At 44.1% G+C, this 13803-nt stretch overlaps 1 protein-coding gene across 2 annotated transcripts in view; it reads left to right on the top strand.

Annotated features, from left to right (window-relative positions):
• Positions 1–11648, top strand: part of SRGAP2 (SLIT-ROBO Rho GTPase activating protein 2) — a 133579-nt gene extending 121931 nt beyond the window's left edge. For both annotated transcript variants that reach the window (XM_040423961.1, XM_040423960.1), the window contains exons 20-23: positions 225–276; positions 526–675; positions 4747–5065; positions 9702–11648. In XM_040423961.1, the coding sequence (XP_040279895.1) occupies positions 225–276; positions 526–675; positions 4747–5065; positions 9702–10085 (905 nt within the window). In that variant the 3' untranslated portion in view covers positions 10086–11648. The remainder of the gene's footprint in view (positions 1–224; positions 277–525; positions 676–4746; positions 5066–9701) is intronic.
• The last annotated feature ends 2155 nt before the right edge of the window (positions 11649–13803 follow it).

Here is a 13803-nt window from a genome sequence, read left to right as displayed (position 1 = left end):
ATGACTATTCTCCTCCACAATGTGAATCAGAAAAGGATATGTTCTATAATTTGCTGAACGGTTTCACGGATCCACCAGAAATACACATGTGTGCATGACTCCCTAGAGGTGGGGTAGTGTGCCGTCTGCAGAAAGTGTGGATAGCACACAGATGAAAAATACGGTCCTGTGAATGAGGCCTTCTGAGTAATTTTGCCCGCTGACGTGTCTTGTCCTCTATATAGGATCCCATCCAAACAGCATTGGATACAGCAGGCGAATACCAGCTACTGGAAGGTACGTGCCGACGTGTATATTGATGTATTTATATCACAGGCAATCTCTCTTGGCCAAAAGTGTTGCTTTTCAGGTTTTTCATTTTCCATTAGTCCAGCAGAATAGGGTTTAGACGTAGTGTATAATTTCATGTCCCAGAGATGAAATGTCCTGTAGATTGGTTGCCTAATCCTTACAGGATCATTGATTTGATGGCAATTAATGCAGTAATACGAAACCATCTCTGTAATGATTCTTGTTTCCTGACAGTGATGACCCCCCTAGTGAGCGATCCAGTCCCCGATCTGACCCAGAGCAGAGTTCTGAGCCATTGGTGGAGGAAAAGGTCACCGCTAGAGCAAGCCTCAGCTGCCCCGCAGGGACCCACGTGGCTGACATTTACCTCGCCAACATTAACAAGTAAGGCCTGTTAATAAGAGCAGGAGCGCACTCGTGAAGCAGTAGAGTCGGTGTAACTCTTGTAAATGTTCAGTAAATGGAAATGCTTTTGTGGTTTTGTAGGATTCCACATTGATGGCCTTTTCTTGTTGTTGGGGGTCTTAACCCTGAGACCCTGTCTATGAGCAGAGCAAAGAGCAACAGTGCTCGTGGAGGACTACAACCCCTTCAGTGCAGTACCTGGCACATGAGATCAATAGTGTTGAGCGAACTTGTGTTTTAAGTTCTGCGTCCAAAGTTCGGGTTCTGGTTATCGAAGAATCCCGTTATGGATTCCGCTACCACGGACCATAACGGTATTTAGAATCCATAACGGGATTCTTCGATAACCTGAACTTTAGACGCCGAACTTTAAAAAACAAGTTCGCTCAACACTAGAGATCAACGCACAGTGCTTTTGTGTCTGGTTCTGCCGTTTTGCATATTCAATTTAATGGGCAGTTTTAGACACTGTACTCCCTTTTTAAAGTGAATCTCTGTCATTATTAAAGGGGTTTTCCGAGACTTATATACTGATGACCTATCCTCTAGATAGGTCATTAGTATTTTATCGGTGGGGGTCTGACACCCAGGACCCCCATGATCAGCTGATTGAGAAGGCACTGGCGCTCACAGTATCGCCGCTCCCTTCTAGCAGTTTAGCCTACACCATGTGATGTCACACCTAGGTGCAGCTCAGCCCCATTGAAGTGAATGGGGCTGAGCTACAATACTAAGCTCACCTGCCATTCAGTCTACAACTCTGTGCTTGGTGAGATGATCGCGGGGGTCCCAGGTGTCAGACCACCACCAATCGGATACTGATGACCTATCAAGTGGAGGTAATGAGTATTAAAGTGTGTGAGTATTTAATAGTTCTGTTCTTCTGATACAGAGCTCTAAATCCCGTGCATAAATATAAAATTACATCCTAGCAGCTGCCGCTAGAGGGAGTTTGGGAGCTTATCACATACTCCCTTTATTTTGAATTCAGTTATGACAGTATGCGGTAAGCTCCTTAGCTCCCTCTAGTGGTGGCTACAGGTATTCAATATGCTAATCTTTTAAATCCATGTCTATGCAAGGGAATTGGAGCACCATATTAGAAAACTGGAGCTCTGACCACTATAACGATATCTTATGTAATTTATGCCTAATATTGAACCTGTTTAGATAAAAATGGTATCTGTCATTCCACATTGGTCAATAGTGTAAAATCTTGGAAACCCCCTTTGAGTAACCATAAAAAGAAGCATGAAGCAAGCATACTAGTAGAGAGCAGTTCATGTACTGTGTATGTATCTCAAGAGTCATGTTGTTATGTTGGAATTACTGATCATGGCCAAGTCATTGTGGTCTGTTTAAAGCGGATCCATTGAATATGGTCTGCGTCCTCCCCTATTGCCTTTCATGGCGTTCACCGACTGGCAACCATGCATGTATCTGTACACTACAGTGTTTCGGTCACAGCAGACCGAGCGCTCCCCTCGGTGTATTTTTTCATTGTTCCTATTAGCCAAGAGCACAATGTTTTTTGTACTATTTTGGCTAATCTAACTACAGACCTGTTCCTGTAGGTGGTCAGTGGCGACTGCAGTGTCTCAGAGTGTGGCCAAATGGAGGGGGCACCCTCTGTCCTGCAAATGCAGTTTTGTTCATATTATTTCTCATATATGGTGAAAAAAAATTCCAAGCGGTAGAGCCAAAAAGTTGCATGTGTCCCAAAATGGTATCGATAAAAACTGCAGCTGCAGAAAAAGGGTGTCCGAATATGGCGACGCCACGCTTCTACCTTTTATACAAAGTAGTAACACGTCACATTTGTGGGTGTAGTAGAGTTTTTTATGTACTTTTTCATCCACGGTGAGCAGAAGCACATTGCATTCCTGCAGACTTTTCAGTTATGCTTAAAATTCATTTCAGCTGCCTCAGACAGACATTTAGATTAATTTGACATGCTTGAAATGCTTCACATTTGTTGCTTGCGCAAGCAGTCCGCATTTCTAGTATTCAGCTGTTCATAAAATGGTAAAGATATGTTTCTGGTCTAAAGTGGCATTTCTGCACGTACAAAGAGGGATGCACTTTACCGTGAAGTTCCACCACTTTCCCAGAACCTCAACCACCTTCTTCAGGATTATTCAGACTAACTACCTCAGCTTGAAAACCCAGGGGGTGATTTATCAAAACTGGTGTAAAGTAGAACTCTCTTAGTTGCCTCTAGTAAGCAATCAGATTCCACCTTTCATTTTCCAAAGGAGCTCTGAAAAATGAAAGGTGGAATCTGATTGGTTGCTTTGGACAACTAAGCCAGTTTTCCTTTACATCTGTTTCGATAAATCTCTCCCCCCAAGAGCCTGAGCCATGCTAGCTCAGCATTATGCAGCCTGCTATTTAGGCAGTGTATGGCGGTATTATTACGGCACTGTGTGACGTTGGTATTTAGGTAATATAAAGTCTGTTATTTTGGCATTAGAACAGAATTATATGGGCACTGTATGGCGCCGTTATTTGTGCACTCCCTGGTAAGTTCTGAAAGAATATTATGTGCACTGTTTGCAATTTTTTCGAAGGGATTCTGTAAAAATATATATAAAAAATTTTTTTTAAACTGTCTTTGCTGCCCATAGCAACCACCAATTTTAGTGCAGCTTTCATTTCTCATAATGCCCATGAAAAATTTGAGCAGCGCTGGTTGGTTACTATGGGCGACATGGCGGTCTTTCTTTTCCTAAATCTGCCACACTGGATTCTCTTTACATGTGCTCGTCTCAGCAGCCAAATTTTACAAGAATGTAGAATTATTTTTTTCCTCCCCTTTTAAAATTTAAGTTGCTTCAATTGTTATGTGATCAGACAAAAAAGCAGTATGCCACACTATATAGTTTTATATATGTTTTTAAGAGTTTACTTACATACTGATTTTGCTGATAGTCATGAGAACCAGACCACAAAAGGGTCCTGCAAACCCAGGGGTGTACACAGATCTAATAGGGCCCCCGTAGCAAACCAGTGTGGTCCCCACTGCACTACTAGTTTCCCATTACTCATGCGTCAAACACTCCCAGGCAATGCAGAACGCGCAAAGCACACCATATTTCTCAATCTGTTTACACCAGATGACTGTCAGAAATACATAGATAAATTCTCCTACTTCACACCACTAGGGAGACCTCAGTGCATAGGAGTTTACACGGTGCAATGGCAGCTATAATAATGTCTGCACTAAGCTCCCCCCAGTGTTTCCGCCTCGGGACGGAAGAAGGCGTTCAGCTCTGGCCCAACTACCCTGGGCTCCGTAGCAGTGACGTGGTCTGCCTTCATTAAAAGTATGCCACTGTGGAAACCCCACCCATAAATGGGCATTTCACAACGGTTTGGAGCATTTCTAGGATGGGACTTAATTTTTCAAAATCAGGGTAGCAGATTCCCTTTATCTACAGTAATACATGAGTAGTGCTGCAGATGTGGAGTCCAGATCACCATTTTTAATTATCCTACTGTACCCCACAGCCAGCTCTCAGAGCTGCGTTGAAATACACTGTCAGGACTGCTGTGCATGTGCACAGGAGTCCTCTCCGTTAGTCCAGACTGCTGTGCGGTTCCAACATGAGTATTTCTGCGCTGCTTTGAAAGCTGATAGTAGGGGGAAGAGGGACTGTAAGAAGATGTTTTAAAAAATTGTGATCTTGACGCCTTATCTACAGGACTACTCATGTATTACTGTAGATAATAGTCCAGAATTGGCGTGACAGATTCCCTTTAAATGCCTCAATTTTGGCCATGAAAATGTTGGCAAGAATGAGTTTTTATGTGCAGTATAAAGTGGTTTGATCCATCTGGCCCTAAACAAAATCTAGGCTATGAGAAACTGTTCACTTGTTTTGGTGATTCTATTGAACTTGGGTCTGGAGGTCTGAACATAGTTCCTTGATATATAATTTGTGGCTGCACATCAGAGCAGAACAAGGCCTTGACATGGAGACCGACCTACGTAGGTTACCGAAAATTTGCTTTTATGACCTTTTATAAAAGGGTGTTTCTCCTTTTCAGGCAGAGAAAAAGACCAGAGTCTGGCAGCATCCGGAGACCATTTAGACAGAGTGACAGTGTCTCCAGCTCCGACACTTCAGAACCAGCATCACCAGGAGCGACTGTACGGCCAACATCTCAGCCTGTCATGAGCCAGACGTTCTCCAGAGAAGCTCCAGATCGCTGCTCCATTAGTGGACATGGCACAGTCAGCAGCATCAGCCGACACTCATCTCTTAAGAACAGGATGGACAGTCCTCAGATACGCAAAGCAATGGCCGCCAGCAGGTCTAAAAGCTTCAATAATCACCGCCCGCTGGACCCTGAAGTTATTGCTCAGGTTACTATTATTGTTCAGTCTCCACTTGAGTTGCTGCTTTGTTCCTGGTAATTGTAATTCAGCCTACAGTGAGTTCAAGGAGGGTTACAAAATAGCAGTGACCAAACCAGTTCTCAGAACCTGTTTCATGCTTGGCTAAGTTATTTGAGTAGTCTTAGGCCATAGTTATAGCACTTGTTCTCACAAAGATTAATTAACATGTTTTCTTAACCCATTAAGTTTCATACCAGTGGCCGTGGCATTGTCTTATCTCATTGATTTTTAGTATTCTGAATTTGCTTGTTTTATTCTGTGTATGTTACTTCATTTTTGTCCAGTGGGCAGGTGACAGGCAGTACATTGTACTGCTCATAATAAAGGTTCTTCTGGACTAGGATATATGGAAGAACTTCCATTGAAGATTATAGCCTAGCATGTCACAACTTCCATAAACTACAATGGCGAGAGCTGAAGGTTCCTATTGAAAGACTCCAAGCAGAGGGAGACCACCCATGAATTATTATTTTTTTGGTCACATATTAAAGGGTTTGCCCGTTTTCCAATATTATTGACCTATCCTCACTATCTGATCGTTATCACTATCCGATCGTTGGGGCAGCAGCCAAGCACCCTTGTCGATCAGCTGTTGGAAAAGATGTTGGAAAAGACTGCAGCACTCTTATTCACTGTTTACCTGCTTGCTATCAGCATTGCAGCCGTAAGCAATGTTATTATAGCAGTGCTTCTCAAATAGTGGGGCGCGCCCCCCAGGGGGGGCGCCAGGCTCCGTAAAGGGGGGCTCGTTCAGGGCCAGCCTTTGGGGTGTGCGGGCTGTGCGTCCGCACAGGGCGCCATAGCAACAGGGGCGGCCGACAGCTCGCAGTGTAATATGCGGCAGGGAGATGAGTGCTTCCATTGTGGAAGCGCTCATCTCCCGTCTGATCAGAGGCCGGCGCAGGCGCTGGACGCGATGTACGGAGCGGGGGCCGGGGGAGGGACTGGGAGGAGGAGCTGGGGGCCGGCAATAGCGGTGTGGCGGTGCGGTCACTGTACTATAGCCCCGCCCCACCGCTCCCTCCGGTATACTAATATAAAATGTATTATTAAATTAAAAGTTATTAAACATGCCCCCCTCACTCCTAATAGTACCGTATATCCGAATTTCTTCTGTATAATGCCGGCAGGCAGGCCGGGCGGCCGGCGCGTCCCTCAGTGATGTCACGGGCCTGCGCCGCCTGCTTTATGAATGAAGCAGGCGGCGCAGACAAGTGAGGTCACTGAGGGACGCGCCGGCCGCCCGGCCCGCCTGCCGGCATTATACAGAAGAAATTCGGATATACGGTACTATTAGGAGTGAGGGGGTCATGTTTAATAACTTTAAACGGCGGCGGCGGGCACACGGAATCTGTGGATGGCACAGTTAAGGGGTGGGGGTCTGTGGATGGCACTGTTATGGGCTGGGGGGGGCACTGTGGATGGCACTGTTATGGGGTGGGGGGGTCTGTGGATGGCACATATATAACAGTGCCAGCCACAGATCCCCCTGTAACAGTGCCAGCCACAGATCCCCCCCATAAGTGTCCGTCATCCACAGATCCCCCCCCATAAGTGTCCGTCATCCACAGATCCCCCCCATAAGTGTCCGTCATCCACAGATCCCCCCCATAAGTGTCCGTCATCCACAGATCCCCCCATAAGTGTCCGTCATCCACAGATCCCCCCATAAGTGTGTGTCCGATCCACATTTCTTTCTTTTTTTTATTCTCTTATACGTTACTAAGGATACAGTGTTATGCAGAGGTGTACTTATAACAATTTTATAGACAAATGATACTATTTACAGTCGCGCGGGGGGCGCAAAATGTTTTCTTCTTCCTGGGGGGGGGGTGGGGGCATGACAGAAAATAATTGAGAAGCACTGTATTATAGCTCCTCTGTCTCATTCACTTGAATGGAAAGGAGCAGTTGTAGCTACACTCCATCCTGTTCAAGTGAATGAGGACAGCGGAGTTGTAATTACATGGTACCTCTGCTGCATTGTTGATGGCGAGCAGGTAAACAGTGAAGAAAATGCACCTCTCATACGAGCACTGCAATCTCTTCATACAGCTAATCGGCGGGGGATAGCAATGAAAAATAGAAGTCACAGCAGCATATCCAGTGCGTCTTTTATTGGAAGCCTTGAGTGCACACACAAACAAAGTACTTTGTTTGTGTGGGTAAAAGACGCACTGGATATGCTGCTGTGACTTCCATTTTTCATCGCTGTTCCTGGACTGCTGTGGATCTGCGGTCCCATCGCGGCTGTTGCATTCCGGTTTTGGGTCTAAAGGTCCGGTTGTGCTGCTCTTCCATTTTTGTTTGTGCTGTCCTCCTGGGGATAGGTCATCAATATCAAAAATTGGACAACCTCTTTGAGAACCTGTATGTCAATGTTCTATGTATTTTTTTTGTATGGTTTTCCGGGTACAATTTTTTGAAGTCACCTTTTGTATTCTACTTGCTCTCCTGGCTCTTTATCTTCTCCTTTATTTGAAAGTTTAGCACCGCAAATAGTCTTGCTTAAAGGGGTTGTGCAGCAATTTACATTGATGAACTATCCTCAGGATAGGTCATCAATATCTGATCGGTGGGGGTGCAGGTGTCAGCTGTTTGAAGAGGAGGCGGCGGCGTATCCTGGTCATTATACTGCGCATAGTCTCCAGCGCAGTGTAATTACAAGTACTCGCTCCATTCAACTGAAGACAAAGTGCAGTGTAATGAACAGGAAGCTGTGCTCACATGGAGCACCGCCTCTTCTCCTCTTCAAACAGTTGATTGGTGGGGGTGTTGAGTTTCAGAGCCTCGGCGATCAGGTATTGATCACCTATGATGAGTATAGATCAGCAATATAAATCGCTGCACAACCTCTTTAACTCCCTCAGTCAGACCATCATTCTCGCCAGAGACAGTCCCCCTGAAGTGACTCAATTAGAACATCACACATTATACTAATCAATCCAATGCTTTTCTGTGGACATCTCTGTATAGGATTATCAAAAGAATAGAGCTGTTGTACTGTTATCCCAATGTCACATCTACTATTATCACAAGGATTACCCTTCAGATAACTTCTCCCCACAGCAGCAATAAACTAATAATGGCTTACCTATCTAAATAGGAGGTCTTCCCTTTTTGTGTTGACTTTTACAGGACAGTATTTAGTATTTCATTTTCAGTGACATAGTACTGCTGAAATGAAGAATAAAAACTGCCAGACATTCTTAAAAAAAAAAAAAAAAAGTTTTCTATGATATTAAGTTAAAAGATAACCTTTTCTGATGGAAGTGTCCCTATATAATAAACATGGGAGACTGACAGAGAAAGTATATGGTAAAACTGAATAAATCTGTATTATACAGTCAATAACCTTTTTTGTGTTTCAGCATAATGCCAGTTATAATAGGAATGTTCACAATGTAATCTATGCAGACTCTGCCATATATTTTTAAGAATCTCGGATTTCTACCACAGATTGGCATGCTGATTAGCCTCATTGTAGTTCAGTTTGTAGCTCTGGTATATTACAAAACTTCTAACAGTAATAAGCAGAGTCTACAGCACGGCTATTCTTCCATATGGAGTTTTTTCTACGGCTTGAAGCCCTGTTGGCGGGGATCCCAGCAGTAGGGCACCTAGTGATCAGACATTTGCCAGCTATCATGTGGCTAGGTGATAACTGTCCATTGTGGAAAAACCTCAAGAAACAAAGATGGTCGATGAACATCATCTTTATAGACTGGATCTTGTGGGATACAGGAAAGCAGAGCCACATTTCTAGAAATTATTTTTAAAGCGAACCTGTCACCATGATTTTGCGCATAGAGCTGGGGACATGGGCTGCTAGATGGCCACTAGCACATCTGCAGTACCCAGGTCCCACAGCTCTCCGCGCTTTTATTGTGTTAAAAAAACGTTTTGAGTGATATGCAAATTACGTGATATGAGTCCTGTAGCCGGAGATGAGTCCAGCGGAAAGGAGCCCAGCACCGCCCCGCGTCCTCCGATTCTCCTCCTTGCCGGCTGACGTCACAGAGCTGGAGCGCCAAAATCTCGCGATGCGCGAGCTAGCGCATGCGCAGTGTCGGCATCATGTTCATTCCCTGTGCTGGCATCAGCACAGGAAACGAACTACGCATGCGCTAGCTCGCGCATCGCGAGATTTCGGCGCTCCAGCTCTGTGACGTCAGCCGGCAAGGAGGAGATTCGGAGGACGCGGGGCGGTGCTGGGCTCCTTTCCGCTGGACTCATCTCCGGCTACAGGACTCATATCAGGTAATTTGCATATCACTCAAAACTGTTTTTTAACACCATAAAAGCGCGGAGAGCTATGGGACCTGGGTACTGCAGATGTGCTAGTGGCCATCTAGCAGCCCATGTCCCCAGCTCTATGCGCAAAATCATGGTGACAGGTTCGCTTTAAATTCTCTCTATATTTCACATAATTATTGAAAATATTTCTGTTCAAGAGAAAAAAAAAAAAATTTGACTAATTAAATCTAAGTTCAGTAAAATGAAGTACAGTATAATAAAGTTTCTACATGCATGCTTTTACAAGGAGAAAAAAAATCTAAATGTTTATTTCTTTATTTTAATCTTTTATTTTATGTATTTTCAGGACATTGAGGCAACAATGAACTCTGCGCTGAATGAGCTACGGGAGCTTGAGCGCCAAAGCAGTGCAAAACATGCCCCAGATGTGGTGCTGGACACCCTAGAGCCCCTAAAGATTTCACCTGTGGCTGCTCCCAATTCTGAGCCTTCTAGCCCTCTTCATGCTCAGTCCCTGCGGGACCAAGAACCTGGTTTTCAGCGAAGCTCTAGTTCCGCTAGCGACATCCCTTGCTCGTTCCGTACCGCTAAATCTGTACGTCTACCCCCCTCAAGGCCTCCAGCTACCCGTCCCAAACCATCTATGTTCCCTAAATCCAATCCCCCTGCACCTGGTAGTGTTGGATCAACATCTGGTCAGCAGCCACCTGACAAGTCTTGTCCGGTGTGATTCAGGTGACTTAGGGCCACCACTGTGAATTCTATGCTAGAAATCTTCAACGTGTACATATGGACTTCTGTTGAGTCGAATGTGGAAGCTGATGGAAGTAAGAGCCCTAAACTAAAGGCTGAGAGGGGAAATGTATGGGCCCAGGACCAAATGGAAAGAAGTTTATTTTTTTTCACTGGTCCCATGTAGGATTAACGTGTTCCAGTCTTGACAAGTAGTGGCACATCTGCTGGCAACTCTAAGCTGTCTCAATGAATTATCCACTGCTGTCAACATCGATTGGTTGTTCTTCTCGTTTATTCACAAAAGGCTACTGTATGTCTAAGCAAGCATTTCCTGACTTACTAAACTAGAACACTAAGCCAGTCTTAACAATGAATGCTTTCAGTTAATGTCTTCACTTTGAATCCTTTCAGTATTGTGTATGTTACATACATCATAGCACATATCTAAGAAGCTTGCGGCAGAAAAGCTCTTCATGTACATGCATGAGAAGGGCACAAATGTCCCAGTCAGATAGGAGGGTACATAATCTGCAGATTTCTGTCTCTTTAAAATTTGGGAAATGGATCAGTTTTAAGAGACATTCCAACGGCGATTCCTCAGAAATTGATTTAAATTATTAATGAATTTAGGAAGAACCTTTCTAGGTATATGGTGAATAGACCTTTTTCCTTGTTACATAGGGTGGTTCTCTACCTATAATCTACACCATTTCTAAAGGTAGAATGGGTTATATTTATTCATATTGATCCTATATGGGACCTTTGCTTTTAAAGTCTTTAATTCTCCATTGCACTTGTAGAGATGAGAGCATCGTTTGGGGGAATCCGTATATTACGTTTACCCCGTCTACGTGTAAAGTCTGGGTAGATTGTGAGCTCTCTTTTGTGGAGCGTGACTTATTTCTTCCTTTTTACATTCCATTGTATTCTATACTAGTTCCATTAGTCCCATGAAGGATTCAGAGCACCTAAGTTAGTATCTGTTCCTTTCTAAATAATTGGTGCTCTGGGTTCCATTAACGAACACCGTAGCCAGCCATCCTGTGTCTTCTATATATTTTTAAACCAAGACGCTCACCTAAATTATGCAGCTAAGGTGGTTTTCACACTGCATTTTACCTGTCTGAGGTTTGAAATCTACCCAAAGACATCATCAATGATATGTGCTTGAAGGAGAGGGGCGACTGGCTTTGGAGCCAACAGCCCTCATTGTTCCAGTCTGTTCCCCATAACATAAAAAAGTAGACTTGCTTGCCCGCACTCCTGACGCTGCTCAGTTCCCAGACACTTCTTGGTCCAGTGACTACTTTGGCCAATCCTCTGTCACATTGGCTTGTATAGTACCTCACAGTTGTGACCCAACACTCAAGCCGATGTGACCACTAAGGCCTCCGGCCACTTTCTGGTCCTGCAGGAATGTAACAGGAGCGGGACCGCGGGCAGGTAAGTCTGCTTTTTTATGTTCAGGGGCACAGGTCTGCACGATAGGGGTTGTCTGGCTTTGGAACTTAATGGGGGGCATCTGTAACCAATAGTTGCCATGTTAAAAAAAAAACATGGATGCCTTTGTAGGAATACTGCAGTCTGTTGCATTATTCTATAATGTAAAAAATGGTATCTCCGCTATATACTGCCCAATGGAGGTCAAGCGAGCACTCTATAATGGTAGCCTATGGGTATGTTCAAATTGGTTGTTTTCCAGCGCCTACATCAAACCTGCAGAGGAAATGAAGTGTTTATGGAACCTAAATGACTGGCACATAGATGCAAGAGACTGGTGGATAGTTGGTAACTGATACCAAATAAAATACATATTGGATGTTCCTCTGGTTAACCATGTACACTAACCCGATCAGTATTTATCCATGATACTCCATGTGAAGCATTGATTAATAAAATACTACATAAGACCCCCATATCCTTTCTCCCAGTTAGCATATCCTCTGACTGTGCTGAAGAATAAGTCCTATACTATGTTACATTTGGCAGTCCTTGGTTAAAGGGTTTTTTGAAGACCAAAAAAATAATGGAGACAGTACAGCAGGGTAATACATAATCAGTCTTCATTGTTTATAACCTTAGTAGATCATAAGGATCCATAAGTAATACCAGTTATATAGCAAGTAACTAACATGTCCATCAATAAGAATATTACAGGTGAAGCCACTGAATGCAGCCAATGCTATTCTTCTCAATGTGCAATGACGAGCATAAGCTGACCTGAAACTTGACAGTATTTAGCACGCCTTCATGCATGGTACTGCATCACAAAGCACGCTGCTGGGTAACTGCCAAAGAGTGGGGGTGAGGTCTGTTCTTGGCAAAAGGAGCTGAACACTTTGCAGCAATACAAGAGCATGCAGTTCATTGATATGAAGCGTCTTTAAGGACTTCTATGATTTGTCCCAAATAACGGAGCGAGGGGATCATTTATATGCCTGTGGCATATTCAGTAGCCTTTTTGTATCTCATTTAAGCCTTTATGTTACCAAGAAGATGATGTGTGGTGAAGAGCTTGGTGAACTTTTGCAGTCCTTGAATGGACCTTTATTGTAGCAGGACATTTGAGTGTGCGCTATCCTTATCTACTTCTAGAGAGGAGATATCCCCCTCTGAATACATACGGGTTGCAAATCAGTCTCCTGTGTAATGCCGTCTCACTTGTTCTTGTTCCAACTCTTTGCTGGTGGTGTGGGCGGACGAAAGCGCTACTCTGGTCCCGCCAGCAAAGGAGAAACGACCAGCCTTTTTATTGTGTATGTGTGTGTGTGTGTGCATTTAGGAGAACAGAGCACGGACCTAATACAGTGCTCTCTTGCAATAAGCCGGCACTGTACAACTGCTTTTTTTTGTTTTGTTATGGCACTTTGACCACTGATACTAGAATAAATGTTTATGGACAGTGTTTCTCTGGGAGCTGTGTCAGATATACTCATGCTGTCAAGGAGAATGTATGCATCACATATGTAACACCACATGTATAAAATGTCATTAAAAGTGGTCTCCTTATCTTTTGAACTACATGTTATAGATAAAAGAAGAAAAAAAATGAAGCAGCATTTTCACAACTGGAATAATGTATGTCCGTTTTGTGCTTTGTATTCTCCAAAATCCCGAACTGAGGGAGGAGAATTTAATGTGGGACTCCTCAATAAATTGTGTTTTTAGATAAAGGTGTGTGTAGTTGTAATTCACATTGACACTTCATCATGGTGGTGTCTTAATGTCCTAATGGCTGGCCCATCCAAAACTTGTCCATACAAAATCAAAATGCATCAATGACACAAGGTCACTTTCTGGAGAATGGCTGCTTTTCATGATGGTGAATGCAGCGAACCTATGAGGAGCTGGAGCAGAGAATGGGAGTGGTATTGGCCCTGATGATGATGATGCTTCACAGTGTACTCCCTGTGGTTGGTGCAGTGAAGGAGGAGCATCCTATATTCCCTTGGAGCACTCCCTGTAGCTAGGGATCCTGCCTGATGGTAGTTTGGAGGTTCCCTTGATGTTAAACGTCCGTGTGGGTCCAAGACGGTGCTTAAACAGCTACAGTATGCCTGCCACTAACTCCATCTGGCCAAGCTTGCATATGTTCTGAATGGGGAGAGGGGGGAAAGCTGCTGGCAGACAACTTAATCAGTGATGACATTCAATTGAATGGCCTTGTGCTGCAGTTCCCCGCACCATTGGTGGCTGGGAACACTATTCTGCAG

The sequence above is a fragment of the Bufo bufo genome, chromosome 3 (assembly GCF_905171765.1).
Source record: "Bufo bufo chromosome 3, aBufBuf1.1, whole genome shotgun sequence".
In the NCBI taxonomy this organism is placed as follows: Eukaryota; Metazoa; Chordata; class Amphibia; order Anura; family Bufonidae; genus Bufo; species Bufo bufo.
Note: the sequence above shows the minus strand (reverse complement) of the source record. Positions and strands in the feature narration are given on the sequence as shown.